This window comes from Petaurus breviceps, unplaced genomic scaffold, assembly GCF_028583685.1.
Source record: "Petaurus breviceps papuanus isolate PSGF00001 unplaced genomic scaffold, PetGlider_PUasm1.0 181, whole genome shotgun sequence".
NCBI lineage: Eukaryota > Metazoa > Chordata > Mammalia > Diprotodontia > Petauridae > Petaurus > Petaurus breviceps.
Genome location: NW_027185784.1, coordinates 27,163,689 through 27,184,639, shown reverse-complemented (window position 1 = coordinate 27,184,639; position 20,951 = coordinate 27,163,689). Strand labels below are relative to the sequence as shown.

The 20,951-nt window shown below is 40.4% G+C and overlaps 1 protein-coding gene across 1 annotated transcript in view; it reads left to right on the top strand.

Annotated features, from left to right (window-relative positions):
• Positions 1 to 2,389: 2,389 nt before the first annotated feature.
• Positions 2,390 to 20,951, top strand: part of KEL (Kell metallo-endopeptidase (Kell blood group)) — a 29,198-nt gene continuing 10,636 nt past the window's right edge. The window contains exons 1-8 of the mRNA XM_069087000.1: positions 2,390 to 2,524; positions 14,531 to 14,657; positions 15,004 to 15,195; positions 16,288 to 16,412; positions 16,678 to 16,824; positions 18,335 to 18,391; positions 18,520 to 18,708; positions 19,035 to 19,186. Of these exons, the coding sequence (XP_068943101.1) occupies positions 2,390 to 2,524; positions 14,531 to 14,657; positions 15,004 to 15,195; positions 16,288 to 16,412; positions 16,678 to 16,824; positions 18,335 to 18,391; positions 18,520 to 18,708; positions 19,035 to 19,186 (1,124 nt within the window). The remainder of the gene's footprint in view (positions 2,525 to 14,530; positions 14,658 to 15,003; positions 15,196 to 16,287; positions 16,413 to 16,677; positions 16,825 to 18,334; positions 18,392 to 18,519; positions 18,709 to 19,034; positions 19,187 to 20,951) is intronic.

Below are 20,951 nucleotides of genomic sequence, written 5' to 3'. Positions count from 1 at the left end.
AGAACATGGTCAATTTTTGAGTATGTGCCATGAACTGCCGAGAAGAAAGTATATTCCTTTTTATCCCCATTCAGTTTTCTCCAGAGATCTATCATACCTATCCTATCTAAAATCCTGTTCACCTCCTTAACTTCTTTCTTGTTTATTTTGAGGTTGGATTTATCAAGTTCAGGTAGGGGGGAGATTAAGGTCTCCCACTAATATAGTTTTGCTATCTATTTCTTCCTCTAATTCCTTTACCTTCACCTCTAGGAATTTGGAAGCTACACCACTTGGTGCATATATGTTAAGTAGTGATATTGCTTCATTCTTGATGGTGCCTTTTAACAGGATATAGTTTCCTTCCTTATCTCTTTTAATTAGGTCAATTTTTGCATTTGCTTTATCTGAGATAAGGATTGCTACCCCTGCTTTTTTTTACTTTAGCTGAGGCATGATATATTTTACTCCAACCTTTTACCTTTACCTTGTGTGTATCCCTCTGTTTCAGATGTGTTTCTTGTAAACAGCATATTGTAGGATTATGATTTCTAATCCATTTTGCTATCCATCTCCGTTTTATAGGAGAGTTCATTCCATTCACATTTACAGTTATGATTGTTATCTGTTTCTTTCCCCTTATCCTATTCCTGCCCCTGGTAATGTTCATATTTTTCCTCCCTTCTCCCTTCCCCCTCTAATAGTTTTCCTTTTGACCACCGACTCCCTCAGTGTTCCCTTTTTGGCCCCCCTCCCTTTTCCTCCCCTTTTCCCCTTACTATTTCCCTCTCTACAAACCACTCCCACCCCCCTTTTGTAACCCTTTCCCCCTCCTACTACCTGTAGGATATTGTTATACTTAATGAGATATGCTATTTTTTCTTCGCATCAAGAATGACTGGAACAGATCTCATGCGAAGCTCCTCTCCCTCCCCTCTTTCCCTCTAAAATGATGTGTGTTCTCATTGTTTACCTTTCTAAGTCACTGTTGCTTCTCATAATTGGAGGTTGAATTTTCCATTGAGTTCTGGCTTTTTTATCAAGAAGGTCTGGAACTCTGTTATATCGTTGAATGACCATCTCTTTGCCTGGAAGAATATGCTCAGTCTCTCTGGGTATGTGATCCTTGGTTGTAATCCAAGCTGTTTTGCCTTCCTGAAAATTGTATTCCACTGCCTCTGATCTTTCAGTGTGGAGGCTGACAAATCCTGTGCAATCCTCACTGTGGACCCATGATATTTGAATTGTTTCTTTCTGGCCGCTTGAAGTATTTTCTCTTTTATCTGGTAGTTCTGGAGTTTGGCCACAACATTTCAAGGATTTTTCAGTTTGGGATCTCTTACAGCAGGTGTCCAGTGGATTCTGTCGATTTCTATTTTCCCCTCAGGTTCAAGTATCTCAGGGCAGTTTTCCTTAACAAGCTCTTGGAGAATGTTGTCCAGGCTCATTTTTTCATCATAATTTTCTGGTAGGCCTATGATTCTCAGATTATCTCTCCTGGATCTGTTTTCCAGGTCAGTTATTTTTTCTTTGACGTATTTTACCTCTTTTTCTAATTTTTCATTTTTGTTGTTTTGCTTGGCTACTTCTTGGTTCCTCATAGAGTTATTTGTTTCCATTTGTTTAATTCTGGTTTTTAGCAAATCATTTTCCTTGGTTAATTTTTGAAGCTCCTTTTCCATATCATACACTTTTCTTTTTAGAGAGATGTTTTCCTCATTATAATGCTTTTCGAATTCTGCTATTTTTGTTTTGAGAGAATTATTCATTTTCTCTTCTATCTCTCTCATTTTGCTTTCAAAGTTCCTTTTGATCTCATCTAGGAGAGCCTTCTGTGCTTGGGATCCATTCCCTGTTGAAGTTTCAGCTGTGGGTGTGGAGTCCACATTGTCTCCCTCTGAGGTTGGTTCCTCCCTCTGAGGATAGTAGGACTCTAGAGTCTTTGTCTTTGTAGTCTGCTTTCTACCCATTTTGAGGCAGGGTCCTAACCACGCCCTTCCTCTAGGATCCCAAGCCTTTACTGTAGAGGGTTTTGCCCTGGACAATAGTTACTATATTTTTAGGGTCAGAGGGGGGGGTTTGGAGCAAGTGGGGTTCACTCTGTCATCCTCATCTTTGGAGGTCCTGAAAGGGGCTTTTTAAAAAAGATTTCTGTGCTATGATGTGGTAGGCCCAGGAGTGTTTGCTGTCCAGTATAGGGGCACCTGTCTTTGCTTCTTACTCTGCTCTTTCCAGTCCCAGCCCTTTGGTGATAGGCCTGGTAGTGGACCTTGTGGTTGGTGGGAAGACTTGCCCTCGGAGTTAATCAGGCCCCTTCCTGGCCTGCATCCGCGCGCCGCCACGCTGCCGCCGTGCTGCCCCGGCCTGTGTCCGCCGCCGTGCCTACCTGGCCTGTGTCTGCTGTGTCGCCATGCCGCCACGCCTTCCCACGCAGGCCGCCGCGCCGTCACCGCCGCGCCTTCCCGGCCTGCGTCCACATGCCGCCGCACTGCCAACGCTGCGCCTTCCCAGCCCGCATCCACCGCCGCGCCTACCCGGCCTGCCTGTTTGCTCATTTTCCCAGTCAAACACTTGACTTTCTAACTCTTTGTTAAAGTAGGACTCTGCTTCCAGTGTGTAGGGTGTTGTGTCCCAAACTTCATGGGTTTTGTGCAGTTATTTTCAAAGATACTTCTAGGAACCTATGCATTTTCAGTGTTCCCAAGGTGGTATGATCAAAAGAGAGGTGTTTACTCCTGGTCTGTGCTCTGGTTTGTGAGTGACCACAAGCACTCTTTTTTGACTTGGAATTGTGAGGATTCCCTCTCTACTTCAGCCACACCTCTGCTACACCAGCATTACTTCTTGACCCAGGACCACCACCCAGGACTATGACCCAGATCCAAGCATGGGAAAAGCAAGAGAGTCCTGACTCAGCACCAGCAAAGAGATCTCTGCCATCCCCTTCTGATCAGACACTGGATCCCCATACCATCTGTGGACTGGGAGCTCCAGAAGCAGTGCTGTGCTGCTGCCACCACTGCCCCCACCACCACCTTCGCCACCCCAGGTCTGGGACCAGACCGCACTTTTCTATCACCGAAGCCCAACAGAGTTTTCTCACTGGCCTTCTATGCTGTCTTGGTGTTTTGGGGTCAAAAAGTCTGGAAACCACTGCATCTGCCAGTGATTCAGTCCCCTGAAGCCTGCTCTGGCCTGTGGCCCACACTGGATCGCTCTCTGCTCCTAATATGGTGTGATAGATCCTTCCTGTCAACCTTCCAAGCTGTTGGGTTGGAGATTTGTTTCACTTCATCATTTTGTGGTTTCTGCAGCCCTAGAATTTGTTTAGAGTCATTTTTTACAGGTACTTGGAGGGGTTTAGTGGAGAGCACAATCAAGTCCTTGCTTTTACTCCACCATCTTGGCTCCACCCCTGTTTGTGAAGTTTTTAAGCCCTAAGACATGATTAATTTTTGTAAAGATGCCATGCACAGCTGAAAAATATGTATGTACCTTTGTGTTTCCATTCAGTCATCACCAGAGAGCTATTATATCTAACTTTTCTAAAATTCAATATAAATCCTTAACTTTTTTCATGTATATTTTTGGTTAAATCTATCTAGGACTAGTAGGGATAAATTGAGCCCCACTGTTATTATAATTTTATTGTCTAATTCACCTTGTAATTTAGTTTTTCCTTTAAGCATTTAGAAGCTAAGTCACTGGTTGCATAAGTGTTGAGCATTGAAAGCAATTCATTTTCTGTTACCTTTCAGCAAAATGTAGTTCCTTATCTCTTTTAATTATGTCTATTTTTTGCTATTGCTTTATCTGAAATCATAATTGCTACCTCTGCTTTGTTCGTGTTCAGCTGAGGCATAATAGACTTTGCACCAACCTGCTCCCACTTTTTTTTTTAACTATGTGAGTCTTTATGTTTCAAGTATATTTCTTCTAAATAGTATATTGTTGTATTTTGCTTTCTATTCCATTCTGCTAACCTCTTCTGTCTCATAAATAAGTTCATGCCATTCATGATAGTTAATTTTTTTACTTCTCACCATCCTATTCTTTTATACTTTTCCTTCTCCATAATCCTCCATTTCTATTGATTCTAAATTATTGCTTTTTATTTTTCCTTTTTTAACCTTCTCTTTACTATCCCCTCTATAAACCTAACTTTTACTTATGATTAATCTGTCCCTGAATCTCCTTATTTTTATTTATTTTATTCCTTTTTCTATGACCTATTTGTAAATATATGTGTGTTTAGATACACATGCACACATATTCATAGCAGCTTTTTTTCTGTTGGCAAAGAATTGAAAATTAAACAGATGTCCATCAATTGGGAAATGGCTGAACAAGTCATAGTATAATGATTGTGAAGGGATTATTTTACTGTGAAAAACGGTGAGCAGGATGGTGTCAGAAAAGCCTGGGAAGTCATATATGAACTGATATAAAGTGAAGTGAGCAGAAACAGGAGAATATGGTACACTGTAATAGCCATATTATAATGGTGATCAATTGTAAAAGACTTAAATACTCTGATCAAGACAATGATTTGAAACAATTCCAAAGGACCCATGATAAAAAAAAAATGCTATCCACCTCCAGAGACAGAACTGATGAACACTGAGTATAGATTGAAGCATACTTTTTAAGCTTTCTTTATTTTTCTTTTTTACATTTCTGTGTCTTTTTTCTTTTGCAACATGGCTAATAATAGAAATAAGTTTTTCATTACCTCATATATACAATTTATATCATTTTTCTTGCCTTCTCAAAGAATAGGAAAGGAGAAGGAAATGAGAAAATTTGGAACTGAAAACCTTTTTAAAATTATTGTTAAAATTTTTTGAAATACTATTTGGATATATTTAATGAAATAAATAAAAATGCATTTAAAAATAAAAATATGTTCAATTTTCATCTCTACTTGTTTCTGTCTATATAAATTGTTGAAATGTATAAATTTCTGTGCCACATTCTGTTATGTTCTGTACTCTTTTGACCAGTTTAGATGAAAACAAAGGTTTAGTGATTCCTCCTCCCCCCCATCCCTTTCACGTTTGCATATAATTCTACTTGCATAACTCAATTATGATTCTTAACAAGTTCCCTTGTCTTTTTTCTTACTGTTACTCCTCCCTTCTCTTTTCTTTTTCCTTAATATATGTTCAAAATATAACAAAACTAGTTAACAAATATAGATAATTTTTTTTAAAGCAATCAGGGTTAAGTAACTTGCTCAAGGTTACATGGCCAGTTATTTCTGGGTGTGGTGCTGAGTATCTGAGCCCAGATTTGATACCCAGGTCATCCTGACACTGGAGCCGGTGCTCTTACTGGCTGAGCCACCTGGCCACCCCTAAGCAATTGGGGTTAAGTAACTTGCTCAAGGTTACATGGCCAGGTGTTTCTGGGTGGGTGCTTAGTGTCTGAGCCTGGGATTCAATCCCCAGGTCATCCCGATACTGGAGCCGGTGCTCTTACTCGCTGTGCTACCTGGCAGCCCCCAAAATATAGATAATTTGTCTCTGGATGATATCCCTGTGACCCTATGAGATCATAGGATCATCTTGCACAAAATTCAAGTTTTGGCAAGGTTTGAGAAGTCATGAGGAACAGAGAAAATGTCTAGTCTTCCATTTTGTTGGTCATGTAACCTGAAAGTACTATCTACATTTCTTTTTAAAATCTAAAACCTAATTTATCCACATGGGTATCTTCAGATAAATACTATTCCTCCCCCCCCCTTACTGGAATTATTTCCATTTTGGTCATCAGAATTTCTTTCTTTAAGTATCTCCCATCCTTCCTGGAATGATTTATCTTGAAGCATTTTGCTTTATAGAATCTACCTAACTTTTAACTGTCCTCTGACATCTTTGAAATCTGCTTTGCCAAAATCTAGGCATATTAGACTGTTGTCAGATTTCTTCATTTTTATTAGAACCTCCAGGATAAACTGATAACTTCCCTCCAAGGTTCCCATCATTGCCCCGGAAATCAGTTCCTCTCTGTTAGTGAGAATCCCATTCAAAACAGAATCTCCCTTTATGGGTTCCTTCATGTATAAACAATGAAATTATCACTAATGCAAGTTCAGAAGTTATTAGTTGTTTTGTTTTTGGTGGAGAGAGAACTCCAGTGTATGTCTAGATAACTGAAGTTCCCTAATAGAACTTAGCATGCTCTGTGCCAGGATTGTGATCTGCTTCTCAAACTCCTCATCTCTTTCTTTTTTCTGTTTAGGTCATCTGTAGCATACTCCAATCACAAATTATTTTTGTTTCTCCTTCCTTTAAATTTTCCCCAATTATTCTCCTTATTCTTTCCTTTTCTGGCTCTTGGATTTCCTTATATGAGAATACCTTCTTAATATACAGTGATATCCTCCCCAGCTTTACTTACATTGTTTCTTTCGAATAAAATATACTCAGTCACAGCTTACTCATGGATTTCACACTACCAAATCTTGGAGATATCTATGAGATTAAATTTGCCTCCTTATATTAATTCTAGTTCCTCTTATTTATTGACTGTTTTGAGAATTTTTGTATTGATATATAAGGTCTTAGACTTTACTACTGACTTTTCTTGAATTTTGTTCTCTGTGAATTTCTGGGTATCCTACCTGCTATTCTTTTTTATTCTTTGTAGCTACTCTTCATTGTATCTGACTTTGGGGGTAGACAGAGACACTTTTTCCTCCATCAAATTATTTTTTTTTATTTAAGCCTTTTTATTAGATTTGCAAGACACTTGGCAAATATATTCATTCTAGCCTTTGTTAGGCATACTCCATCTCTGGCCAGGAATCTGTCATCCATATATTGCAATCTGAGATCCTGAAATCCAAATCCCATCCTCAGACATCACACTCTTAGCCAGCTGTTCACATCCCAAATTAATTTTTCTCTTCTACATCTCATGCTTTCAATGGGCAATAGTGATGAAAACACAGCCTGTTCCCCCATGGTATTCAATTTGTTGCCTAAGGCTTTGTCATCATTGGCAATACTTTGCTAGTTCCTTCTGAAAGTACCATTTATGCCCACAAGAATCACCAGAAGTGGCCAGCTGTCATGCATTTTGATAAGTATTGAGAAGTTCTCTAATATGTTTTGCGTACATTCCCTATAGAGGCAGCAGACTATTCTCTTTTCATTATGAAGTCAACAAGTAGCTTCCTAAGTAAACCTGAGCAAAGGATCACCAACAGCTATTACTCTTTTCTTCTTCCTCTGCCCCTTATTGGATGATGTCTCTCCTATGATAGCTTCTGCAGCTCTACCATATCATTCTTAGAAAAACAATCAGCTTCTTCCTTCTCAGAGCATCCAGCTCTCTCTTCTTCAGGTGAAGCTGCAATTCTGTTTCTGAACTCTAATTGAACAACAATATTTTTTCTTTCCTTTATCCATTCTCAGTCATGCTGAAAAGTGTTGTCCCCTCTCCTCTCTTTCAGATTCTACACTCTGCCACCCCCTGCCACCAATAAAAGCTTTGTTTGTCTTTCCTTCATCATACCCTTTCTTCTTCTGAATCTTCTAGAATGTAGAGATGTATTCCTCAAATCCCTTAACCCCTTCCAAGATGGAAATCACTCCATACGTAGAATACATAATCACCCAGAAAGGGCAGAACTGCAGACATCATACAACAGTACAACACTCACTGCACAATTTCCCTTACTTTTCATGATGGTTGTGATTTTAAGCCTTACTCCTTGAAACTAATTGTGAGTGTTTACATCTCTACCCTAAATACTGGTTTAAAATGCTTTGTTTTAACTAATTATCACATTTTAAAATACCTTGACAACCACTCTTAAATTCTCTTCCTTTCTTAATATCTCCATAGCTACAGCTACATCCAGCCCCTTTTCAAGCTTATACCAATCTCCTATCTTTTTCATGATTTTTGCACCACCCACCATTTTACTGGATTTCCTTATCCTTCCAATTGTCCCACTTGTTCTTACCCAAATTGTCTTGTCTGGCTGATACCTTCTTCTATTCTTCTTAAATCTATTCAGGTCGTAACACAGCGAGTAAGAGCACCGGCTCCAGTGTTGGGATGACCTGGAGATCGAATCCCGGACTCAGATACTCAGCACCACACCCAGAAATAACTGGCCATGTAAACTTGAGCAAGTTACTTAACCCTGATTGCTTTAAAAAATAAAAATAAAAAAAATCTATTTAGGTCCAAGTCCTTCTGGATCTTCCTCAATCTTTTTATATCCTCATTAATTGTACTTTATCTAGATTTCCTTAAAACCTAGAAGTAGTATCTGGATCAGTATCTAGATATGGAGACTCCTCTTCAAATATTCCTTAGTTTCTCCTGATGTTTTCCTCTCCAATTTTAATGTCTAACCTAATTTATTAATTCAGTCCCCTCCAAATCACTTACATGATTTTCTTATCCTTATTTAGCTCAATAATTTATTTCTTTTCTTCCTTCTTCTCCAACCCCCTCCCATGGACACAGGAAATCTAATTTACCCTTATTGATGTTATCTTATTGGATTTGGTTCCTCCTTCAAGCCTATGAAGATTTTTAAAAATTGTAACTGTCATTCAGTGTGTTATGTCTCCCTCTTAACCCTATGTCTTTTTTATCTTCAATTTCACTTCTCTTTCCTCTGAACCATTCTGAGAATGCCTTCTAAGTTGTCATAGACCTATTAATAACTAGGACCCATGATAACATAGGACCCATAAATAACACAAGGTATGATCACTCCATCCTGAATCTACCTAATTTCATTGTCATCTCATCATCATCCATCCAGATTGTCCACATATTAGATTTCATCAAATACTATATGGTATTAACAGAGAGAGTAATGCCCTTAGAATTGAGAAACTTGGGATTGAATCCTGCCTCAGACAATTACTGGCTTTGTGATCATGATTATGTTTGTCCTTCATTCTTAAAGAGGACCATGACATCAGGGAAATGATGACATGACTTGCAGTTGTCTTTGATTTAAGTGAGGAAGGGCTCTGCAAAGTCACCAACTTCACTTTTTCCTCCAGAGTCATCTGGGTCCAGTGGTCAGATATTCATCAGGATCATGATCAACTTAACCTCTCAGAGCTTTGATTTCTTCATCTATGAAATGGAGATGATACTTGTACTTACTGAGTTGTGATTCCCCATATGCTACACAAATGTAAATTATTATTAAATGTCAAATATTAGTAAAATATTACTATTGAAATATTTTAGCTGCACTTCCCAGCTTTGCATCATTTCATCTTTTTAAATACTAGTTTTGATAGGTAGAGTACTTTTTAAAATGTAAATTCCCAATAAATGCCAGCTATTAGCTCTGAATAAATAGGGAGCTAACTGATATGTCTTCATCTCTGTTCTCATCCCAGAGTCCCCCTCCTAGAGATTCAGCTTTAGAATCATAGATTTATAAAGTTGAAAAAAGACTTGAGACATCATTAAATCCAGCTTCCTATACAATATGGAAATCCTTTCTAATATCACTCTTTCTGCAAATTGAAATTCAGCTTCTGCTTGGACATTTCCAGTGACATGGAGCTCTTGCCTCACAAAGGAAGCCATTTCAATGATAGACAGGAAAAGTCTTTCAGCTTAGTTTAAAAAAAATGTTTAAACATCTACCATGTACAGGGCCCTAGAGATGGGTGCTGGGGATAAAACAATGAAAAGTTACAAGTCCCTGCCTTCAAGAAGCTTGCAATTTCCTAAGAGTCAGAAGACCTTGGTTTGAGTTTTATTGGAAAAACCAACTAATCTCATTGGGCCTCAGTTTCCTCAGCTGTAAAATGAGGGGTTAGATTTGATGACCTTAGGTGTCATCTTCAACTTACTACTTGCTCCCAGCCCCCACAATCAACCAGTCATAAAGTTGTTTCTACTTTCCTAGAAAGATATCTTTCCTCTTTGCTCCCTTTGCTCCTCTGACACTGCCACCACCATAGTGCAGGACCTTATTACTTCCCACTGGACTATTATAATAGCCTACTGATTAGTCTCCCAACCCACTCCAGTCCATCTTCCACCTAATTTTGATCTTCCTAAAACACAGGTCTAATCATATCACTTCCATACCCCACTGCCCCGATTCAGTAAGCTCCAGTGTCCTCCCGTTCCCTTCCAGATCAAATGTAAGATCCACCTTTTGGCTTGTAAAGCCCTTCATAACTCAGACCTTCTTACCTTTCCAGCCTTCTTACACATGCTTCCCTACCATGTACTCTGAGATCCAGTGGCACTGGCCTTCTTGCCTTTTCTTGATATTCATACTGGACCATGTGATATTAATGTATGTATTATGTGATATATGATATTCATACTGGACATATATTCATACTGATATTCCTACTGAGTCTCCCGACTCAAGTGTTTTAACTGACTTGTGATCTTCCCCTCCTACTCTGCCTGACTTCTTTCAATTCTCAGCTAACATCCCACCTTCTGCAAGAAACTTTCCTAGTGCTTCTTAATTTTAGTGCCTTTGCTCAGAGCTGACCTTCAATTTATCCTAAATATATATATATGTATATATATAAAACTTCATATATAATATTTATATATAATTGTTTTTATATTGTCTACCTATCGGCCTCTGAGCTCCTTGAAACCAGAAACATTTTTCCTTTTAAATTTTCTTTGTATCCTCAGGGTGTAGCCCTGGAATATAGTAGGTGCTTAATAAACACTGGTTGATTGATCTATACCAGGGGTGGAGAAATTGTGACCTTGAGGCAGTGTGACGCTGTAGGTCCTCAAGTGCTGCCTTTTGACTGAATCCAAGTTCTGCCATACAATTCATATAGACTAACTTTTGAGTCCTAACACTTGTAATGCCAACCTCACTGTTGTTTAGATGACTAATATGATAATATGTTTAAAACATTTTCTCCAATTTCTGAGCTCTTTTTTTTTTGCTATTTCTTTTTCCCCCACCAATCTGTCTTTCAGTGAAAATAATTCTGTTTTTTAAAAACAATTTCTGTTATTTTGTTTCTATTTCCCATGGATATTTTTAGACTGTTGAATTTTATTATAATCTTGAGATTACTTAGATTCAGTTCCTTTTTTAAAATCTCATAACTTTTTTTGTAATTTAATTTCTTCTTTTAATTAATGTATTTGTTATCTTGTTTTTTTGCCTCAAAAAGTCTTATTTCTCTGCTGGTACTTTTGCTGGTTTTGTACGGTTATAATTTTATTCTAATATTTTTGCTTTTTTTTTTCCTTTCAGTCCCTGATATTGTGTCCTAATTCTTTTTTGTTTCTTCATTCTCATTCCCATCTTCCTTGCTTTTGCACTAGCTGAACCCCCTGCCTAGCATACCCTCCATCCTCACTTCTGCTTTTTACAATCCCTATTTTCCTTCAGAGTTCAGCTTGTACTTTCTCCTGCATGAGTTTTTTTTTCTTTTTCTGATCCTCCAATATACTAGTGCCCTTCCCAATAACTTTCTGCTTTACTTGTTTGGTAGGTAGCCAGATGGTGCAGGAAACCTACATTCAAATCATGCTTCTGCCACATGGTACAACCAATGGCAATTCCCTTAAGCTCACTAAATCTTAGCTTTCTCATCTATAAAACAGGCATAACAACATATTCACTGCCTACCTTACAGAGTAGCTGAGAGGATGACACTTTAGGAACCTTGAAATACTGCATAAATCTGAAATCTCATCGGAGAGGATATGCATATAATGCTTTACAATTACAAAGGGCTTTAAATAGGATGCTGTATGGTACAGTAGAAGGAATCCTGGACCTAAATCCAGGAAGATCTGAGTTCAGATGTGGCCACTTTGTTTGTCGTTAGACAACTACAAAATGTATTTGATGCAGTGTTTTGTTATTGCTGTTGTTTAGTCATTTAGTTGTGCGCAATTCTTTGTGACCCCATGGACCATAGTATGCCAGGCCCTTCCATCCTCCACCATCTCCTGAAGTCTGTCCATCTTCATGTTTGTTGTTTCCATGACACTCTCTATCCATTTCATCCCCTGCCATCCCCTTTGCCTTTTGTCTTCAATCTTTTCCAGTCTTATCTTCTCATTAGGAGGGCAAAGTAGTTTAAGTTTCACCTTTATTATTTGACCTTCCAGTGAATAGCCTGAATTAACTTCTTTAAGTATTGATTGATTGATTTAACCCCATTGCTATCCAAAGAACTCTCAAGATAAACATTGACTGATACCCACATGTTATGGGAGACTGGCTAATGAGCTCAGTACTTATGAACATGTGCAGCATACTTGATTAGTGCAGTCCCATGAGTGGAATTTGGAGCATGCATATCCTTAACTCATTCTGGCCTATTAACAATATAGTAAAGACTTTGACTGGCCATAGAGTCAGAATTGAGGGGGATTCAAAAGGCACTGAACCAACCAAAGGAGTTTCTGACTCTAGTTCTAGTCTTCTTGGTTCTGTGTTCAAGCAAGGAGGAAAAGACTAAGCCTTTGGTGGAGAGAAATACCTCCAGCCTTTATATTTTCTTACTATGGGAGGACTTTCCAGAGCTTTGAGCACTCCACTGGAGAATCCAGGATCACCTCCATGCCATGATGCAGTTGGACCTTCAGTAGTGTGTAACGGTTGTTCAGTGAATACTCGATGATTTATTGTTATGGGACTTAGAGCTGGCTAGATCATATCCATAAAAAATTAAAACAAAAAAAAACAACATCTAGTTCAATTATCTCAATTTTGAACTGAATAAGCTGGAGCCCAGAAAGGGGAAGTGACTTGTACAAGGTGACACCAGTAGTAAACAGCCTTGCTAGGCTTTGAGTTTGAGCCCCGTGACTCTAAATTCAATAGTCTTTCTAGTCACAGCCCTACCTCACTCCTATCTTAAATAGGCTTTTTTTTCACATGAGGTAGGAGAGCTGGGGACAGAGCCTGAAACTTAAGCAAACTTGCTGAAGAACCTCACAGGCCTAAGTTGAATAGAATAGAGAAAGGAGAAGAACTGGTGGGAGAGAGGAAAGAAAAACAGTTTAAATGACAAGAGTTTTGGGGGGAACTTTTCATCGCTTCTCCCTGGGAACCTGAGATAAGGAAGGAGGAGGCCCACAGATAAACAGACCTCCAGGGAGCCTAGGAGTGGAGGTGGGGGAAGGGCAGAGGTGTCCCTTTCTTGAAACAAAAGTTGCAGGGGAAGACAGTGTTACAGGTTGTTACCTCAATATCAGATCACAAACTCAGCAAAATGGAGAAAAGGAGACAAAAGTAGGTGACAAAGACTAGACATAGGGGCTATGAAATAGAGAAAAAGACATTTGGGAAAGGGAAAAGGCCAGCCATTCAATTCAGGACTTCCGCATCATGGGACAGAGACATTTGGCCCAGAGGAGAAGGAATTTAAGATACTGAAAAATGAAAGAAGGATCCTTGACCTAGGAGACTGGTAGGATCAGGAGATGGTTGGCCATGGGAGAGGGAAAATGGACTGAAGTATTATAATTGGAGGGAGAGTACACAAGAATGTTTAGTGGAAAAAATACTGGAACACTGTGAGAAGGCACTATCCAGGGCTCAGGGTAGCTGTGTGGGGAGGAGAAGAGGATTTGTGTCCCAAGGGAAGTCTTGTTTTTCTCCCCCATTTCCTAAGCCAGCTCCTCCCTCCTCCCACACCCAGTCAGGGAGGGTGGAGACCAGAAGAAGTAGAGGGTAGCAATACTCTGGGACAAACTAGAAGCAGAATGGGGACTGTCTGGACCCAGCAGGTAAGGGACTCTTCCTCTGCCACCTTCTCTTCAATTTCCCATTCTGGGCTTTTCCACCTTCATCTCTTCTCCTCTTCGCTTTTCCTTTCTTCCTTCCTGCAGTCTCCCTCAATCCAGAGGCCATTCTGTGTCCATATTTCACCATCCTCCAATCCCTCCACAATTGCCCAAGACAAGAGAGATAGACTGGTCTCTTCAAAACTCTCTTTGGGTTCATCTAGGCTTGGTCCTAAGGTGACTTGGAATTTTAACCAAATCCTGTCTGTCTCTGGGGTTGTCAGGGAGAGGAAATAAAAGTAACTTGGTTTAGTGAAGAGAGTATTGGACCAGGAGTCAGGATACTGAGGCAAATAACCTCATCTCTCTTAACCTCAATTGCTTCACCTATAAATGAAAGGACTGGATTAAATGATTTCATGTTCACCACCCTCCTTTCTCTTTTCTCTTTATATTCTGGGCTTCACTCTCCCAGAACAAGTGAATCTCCCATTCTCTTTACCATTAAGTTACATTTCCCAATTTAAGTTTCAAGCACTATAGATTTTTGTGAAGTGAAAGGTACGGAAACTTATCCCACCCATAAGAAGCTGTAATGACATTAATACTTCCCAACCTTCTTTTTTTCTGTCTCTGTCTCCCTGATGAGTAGTTCCATTCCATAACCATTTCCTAAGTGCGTCCAACAAGCAAAAGGCTTTCACTGTGCTTCTTTTCTGTCTCTTCCCTTCTTCCGAGCCCTATCCCTTACCCTACTTTGTCTTTGGATATTTCTCACTTGGTCTCAGTGTCTCTTAATTTGGGTTTTTTCCCACAGGAATCCAGAGAAGAATGGAGTAGTCGCAGGACCTTGCTGAGATGGGGATTGCTGAGTATCCTGCTACTCAGCCTGACCTTGGTCTTTTCTGTGCTCCTGTTCTATATCTTCCACAGCTGTGGACCCCGTATGCAAGATACAGAACCCTTTAGCTCTCCACCCCCACCCCCACCCCAGCCCTCCAATTTCTTCCTTCCTATCCTGAAGACATCTGCTCCCTGTTCCTCTGATTTCCACTGCGATGCCTCGATCCATTCTTCTTACCAAGGATTCCTAACCATTGTCATTCTATTAGTTCCCTAAGCTTGTCCTAGTCCCCAAACCCCAGCCATTAGTCATCTGTTTCTAGTTCATACAGTGTCCTGTGTAATCTTACTCATAGCCTTGGATTTTGTACCTGCTTCTTCAGGTGGCCCTGGGGAGGGAGTCCTTATCCCTCTATATCTTCTCCAGCAGTCATCCTGTACCCACAGGTCCCTGTGAGAGCCCTGTGTGTTTGGAGCTTGTGGCAACTTATCTGACCACTGGAAACACCAGTGCCCAGCCCTGTACAGACTTCTTCAGCTTTGTCTGTGGGAATTTGACGTCTGTGTGGGCCAATGAGTCCAGGGACATACTTCAAGTTCTAAAAGAGAAGAACCAGAATCAGCTCCGAAAGATATTGGGTAAGTGGAGTAAGGGACAGGATATACGTGTGCCAGTTTTGTGATAGGTTCGTATGATTGGGTAATCATAGGATAATTGCCTCAGACTATATGTAAGAACATAAATGCGAGTGACCCTGTGGATGCCTGGCACACATCTTTATTCCTGGGAGGCTCCTGCCCTACTTCTCTACCATTCAAGTCTCAAGACTCTCAGTTACTCCCTTTCTCTTCTTGCCTTCTCTCAGTCCTCTGATCTCTACCAGATCCCCAGCTCAACCAATTTCTACCTTTCACCTTTCGTCTGTGTATTTCTAATCTCTACATGTCTTTGATCTTCAACACCCTTCTCTTGCCTTGGTTCCCTCTCCACTCTTTCAACTGTCTTTCCCAACTTATCCACTCTTTCTCAATTCCTCCCATTCCTACTTATTCCTTTCTAAAGCTCCCTGTTATCTCCCAATTTTCCCCTCTTCCAACTCTTCCTTTTCTGCCAATGAAGTAGCTGGACACATCCTGGGCAAGGAGGGTTAGTGAATGATAAAACTGAGAAGAATTGATTGATGGACTCAATTAGGAATGAGAACTGTTTACCAAAAATGGTGTTTTTTCCACAAATGAGATAACACACGTAAAGTGTTTTGCCAATTTAAATGCTACCTTCTATTACACCATGATAATTTGAAGAATCCAGCTAAGATAATGGTAAGGAACGGTTTTGACTTTCTTCCTCTTCTTTCTTGTGTCTCATCACTTCCAATATCCTCCTCAATCCCTCTAACGTCTTATTCATCCCATCTCCATCTTTTCTCTCCTTTTCCATCCCCTCCTGCTTCCCATCTTCTCCCGTCTTGAGCTTTCTCCTAGTCTCACTACTTTTCTCCATTTTCCAAAAATGCCAGTTCACCTCATCTCCCTCTCCCACAGCACTTCTTTTTCTAACCTTTCCCAGTCCTATCACTCACACCAGTTGTACCACTCCTTCATTTTCTCCCTTCTCTGTCATTTCTTTTTTCTTTATATCATCTCTGTTTCTGTCCACATCCTCTGAACTCTCCCTGTCTCTTCCATTTTGTGTCATCTCTTTACTCTCTCATGTCTCCCTCTCCTTAGAAACCTCAATCCTCTGGCCTCCTGATTCTGCAGAAGAAAAGACTGTGAGGTTCTATAAAGCCTGTATGGATACAGAGGCCATTGATGCTTCAGGGGTAGAACCCCTCACACAGGTCATAGAGGAGGTAAGATGTCAAGGCAGCAGGTGCTTGTACAAGATCCAGGACACAAAGGGCATAAATAGCTGTGTGTGTGTGTGTGTGTGTGTGTGTGTGTACATCACCTTGAGGCCTTAAAGGAGGGAGATGGAAGGTGGCAGGGGCCTATGAGGCAATCAGAATCTTGGAAGAGCAATAAGGAGAAAAGTCCAGGGGCTGAACGTTGGAGGAGTAAGAGATAATTTGGGGAATGTATGTCAATCACACTGAGTTCTGTCTCCTTTTGTCACAGCTGGGGGGCTGGCCTATCTCAGGTAACTGGACACTTCCAGATTTTAACCACACTTTAAAGCTGTTGATGAGTCGGTATGGCAGTTTCCCATTCTTCAAAGCTTACCTGAGGCTTCAGCCAAGTTCTCCACACATGCCCGTCATTCAGGTGAGTCTCACACAGGCAGACGTCTACACGGTCACCTCAGGCTTGCCTGTGTTCACTCCCTATCTGTCATCTAGCAGGAAGGAGAAGGGGATACTAGTGGGAGAGGGTGCAATGGGAGGAGCCCCATCTGAAGGATTCTGGAACCCAGAGAATCCTAAGGATAGGAAATAGGAAAGGCAATATAACATAAAGGATTATTCTCATGGTATAAGCCTCTCTGCTTTCCCCAGAACCCAGTGACCTTAGTTTTTAATCATCAATGAATATTTATGAACACTGTGTTTTAGCACTTTGATAAAACACAAAGTATTTATGAAATTCAAAAGAAAAATAATGCTTTGTCTGGAGTCTGAAGAATTTTCCAGAGCAATGAGTATTACAAGATGAATGCAGAGAAAAAATAAACGATATGAAATGTTACATAGTTGCTAAATTTTGTTGAATAAGCAGAAAGTATCAAGACATAATAGAAAGAGCATCATATTGGAAATTAGAAGACTAGTTTAAATCCCCCTTTCTTGTATGCACTATTTGTGTGACCTTGAGCAAGTCTATAAACCTTGTTTTTCCCATTAATAAAATTAAGGTGTTAGGCTAAATCATAAATTTAGGGTTAGAAGGTGCTTTAGAGACCATCTATTCCAATTCCCTCATTTTACAGCTGAGGAAACTTGAGACCTGGTAATGTTAAGTGACTTGCCCAAGGTCACCAGTAATAACTGATAAGAAAATGGAGGCAAAAGACAGAGATTTTTGAAAAGTTTGAAAGTGAAAGGAATAGGATGGTGGGTAGCAGGAGGGTAGCTTTTCCTTTTTATTTTTCTTCAAGATATGGGAAGACTTGTATATGTTTCAAGCTAAAAAAGGAGCCAGTGGAGAGGGATGAAGATGCTGGAGACAGAGTATAAATGTGTGAGCGAGGTCCTTTAGAATGGAATCCAGGACATAGGGGTTGGATAAATACCAAGTGATGGAAAGAGTGTTGAACTTGGAGTCAGGAAGCTTGGGCTCAAATCCCAGCACCAAGAGTAACTCCTTATATAAACTTGGGCTAGCCACAACTTCTGTGAGCCTCAGGTGCCACATCTATAAAGAGAAGATAGCAATACTTGTGTTACCCTGCTTTATAGGGTTGTTGTGAGGAAAGCACTCTGTGAATCTTACAGTTTAATATAAATGTAAGTTGCTATTACTATCTTTCGAGGGGAGTTGGAACATCTTTCCCATTGTGATGTCCTCTCCAAATTCCCCAATTTTAAAGACTAGACCCCATGCCTCATTGCCTCTATTACTGTCTTGCCTTTTTTCTCTACTTCTATCTCCCCTTTTCTCTACTTTTATCTCCCCTTCTCTCTCAAATATCTCCCTCACAACTTTAATCCTTAATATAGGCTCTTCCCTGTACCATCTTTTGTTCCCTGGTACCCTACTGTCTCCTCCGTATCTGTCCCCTCTCTCCTTTTCTCCCTCCCCATACACTCCATTTCTCTCTAGTGTTTCTTGTGTCCAGATAGATCAACCGGAGTTTCAGATACCTTTTCAACCTGATCAGAAGAACTACCCCGAGGTATGGAAGTATCTTGGAGTGAGATGTGGGGGAAGAAGGGACACTGGCTTATGCACACGGGATTCCATGCCTAAAAAAGAGAGGGAGGGATGACAGGAACAATGTCTAAAGCTATTTCTCTTCCCCAGATATTGAGGGCATACTTGTCATACCTGCAGCAACTGGGAACCTTGCTGGGGGGAGACCAGAAGGCTGTGTCGGAGCATGCATCAATATCCATAAGCATAACTTCAAATCTCCTTCTGGCTGCAAAACACCTGGACCAGAGGAAGAGAGAGGGCAATCTCTTCCAAGAGACCACCATTGCCCAGCTGCAGGTGCCTGGGTCTTGGGACAGGGATAAGAGAAATAGAGTGTACCTCCATTTTGGGCTCTCCTTTTCACCAAGGTCTTCTGAACTTCATTTATAATTTCTTTCATAACCCTTTACTCCCTTAGTCTTTTCCCCTAACCTAGCCCATCCCACAACAACCCATTATTTCCCTTGCTCAGTCTGTCTCTATTCCTTCCCTAGTTCCCCAAGAGCCTCTAATACTGCCCTAGATATGGTACCTTTTCCCCATAACACCAGTCCTAAATAGAAATCTCCTTCATGACCAGTCCTTCTCTTCCCATACCTAATGCCTTCTGTGTGCGCCTCAAGGAAATGGCCCCTTCCATTGACTGGCTGTCTTGTTTGCGGGCAATCTTCTCCTCAATGACCCTCAGTCCCTCTGAGCCCATCATGGTTCATGATTTGGAATACATAAGAGGCATGTCCCAAGTGATAGGACAGGCACCAAAGGATAGATACAGGTATGTACTGGGTGGGGTTGAACAAAAACATCTTAGGGAGAAAGGAGAAATTCAGGAGGCACAGGAGAGAATTTGTAATACAGGGAATGATGGGAAGCATAGGGAAGGATTAATGAAGATGCTGGAGGGTGTCAAGAAGCTAGGGGACGAATAAGGGACCCAGAAGCCCATGGGAGGTGGGAGTGGGTATACAGTGCAGCATAAGAGAACTTGGAGGGCACAAGTGATGTGGGTATTCAGGTGTTAGGTATAAAAATAATGGCTATCATTAATAGGCTTTAAGATTTGAAAAGTGCTTTACATACATTATCTCATTTGATCTTCATGCAACCCTTTTAGATGGGGAGGGAGTAGATTGTGTAGTGAAAAGTTTGGGTGAGAGGACCTAGGGATAAATAGCTTCAGGAAATCCAATGTTTTTCAGCCCAGAGCTAATGGGGAATATATGGGCAGCTAGGCGGTGAAGTGGATTGAACTCTGGGCCTAGAGTCAGAAAGATCTGAATTCAAATCCAGTCTCAGACACTAGCTGTGTGACTCTGGGCAGGTTACTTAAACCTTCTTGCCTCAGTTTCTTCATCTGCTAAATGAATTGGAGAAGGAAATGGCAAACCCTTGTCAAGAAAATCCCAAATGAGGTCACAAACAGTCCATCATGGCTGAAACAACTGAAAAACAGGGGGAATATAGTGGGGAGAGTGATGATGTGGGGGGAAGACTGAAGAAATTCTAGGATTAGGCTATCTGCCTTCACTGTCACTTCTGTTGCTACTACCTGGGGATTCTGGGACTCCTTCCAGGCACTGTATTCTCTGGGAAGTAGCTATCTCCTCCTCCAATGACCCCTCATTTTAGTAAATTATCCACAGTGATATATATCATTTATGCAAGCCTAGAAGGCAACCCAAGCAATTTAATCCAGGTTTGAGATTATATTAGTTATTATATAATAGTTATATATAATATATTAATTATATGTTGGTTATTCTCAGGTAGACAAAGACCAAAAACTTATGAAAGAATGAAGGAATATTACTTAGAACCACACAGAATCGAATATTTAGAGCTGAAAAGAATCACATAAATCATCTAATCTAATCCCTTAATTTTAAGAGATTGGGAAAATAGGGCCCAGGGAGGTTGATGTATCCAAACTGGAATTCAAACTCATGTCTCATAATGAAATCCAGCACTCTTTCTCCTATACTGCGTCCACCTTTGTCTTTGGGTACATCTGTTACCTGACTAGCATCAAATCACCAGTAACCCCGCTGATTCCTCTATATCTTTTCCCTTCATTGCCCTCTACCCTATCTCCCATTCTGGAATCTGATGAAATGAATTCGGCCATTGTTCTTGGAAAGGATGTGGTAACTCTTCTTCAGTGGCCCATCAACTTGGAACCAAAGTATCCCTCTGGTCGCCATTCTTCTAACCGTGTTGTCTCCTTTATTAGAATGCATGCCACTTTAGGGAAGAGACTGTCTTTGCTTTTGTCTTTCTATCTCCTGCCTTTAGTACAATCCTTGGCACATAGTACATTCTCAAAACATGCTTTTTCATTAATTAATTAATTCATTCATTCAAGCCCATTTCTTATCTGCTTAGCCCTTTTCTCCCCGGTTATCTAAGTAAGAGTTTGTCTTCTCTATTCAAACCTAGCCCTGCTTTTTTTTTTTTTCTTTCCCAAACTTAATTCCTCCCCACCCCCACCCCAGAGCTTCACTGCCTGCCTAGCAGACTATTATAGAATTCCTTATGCTGAT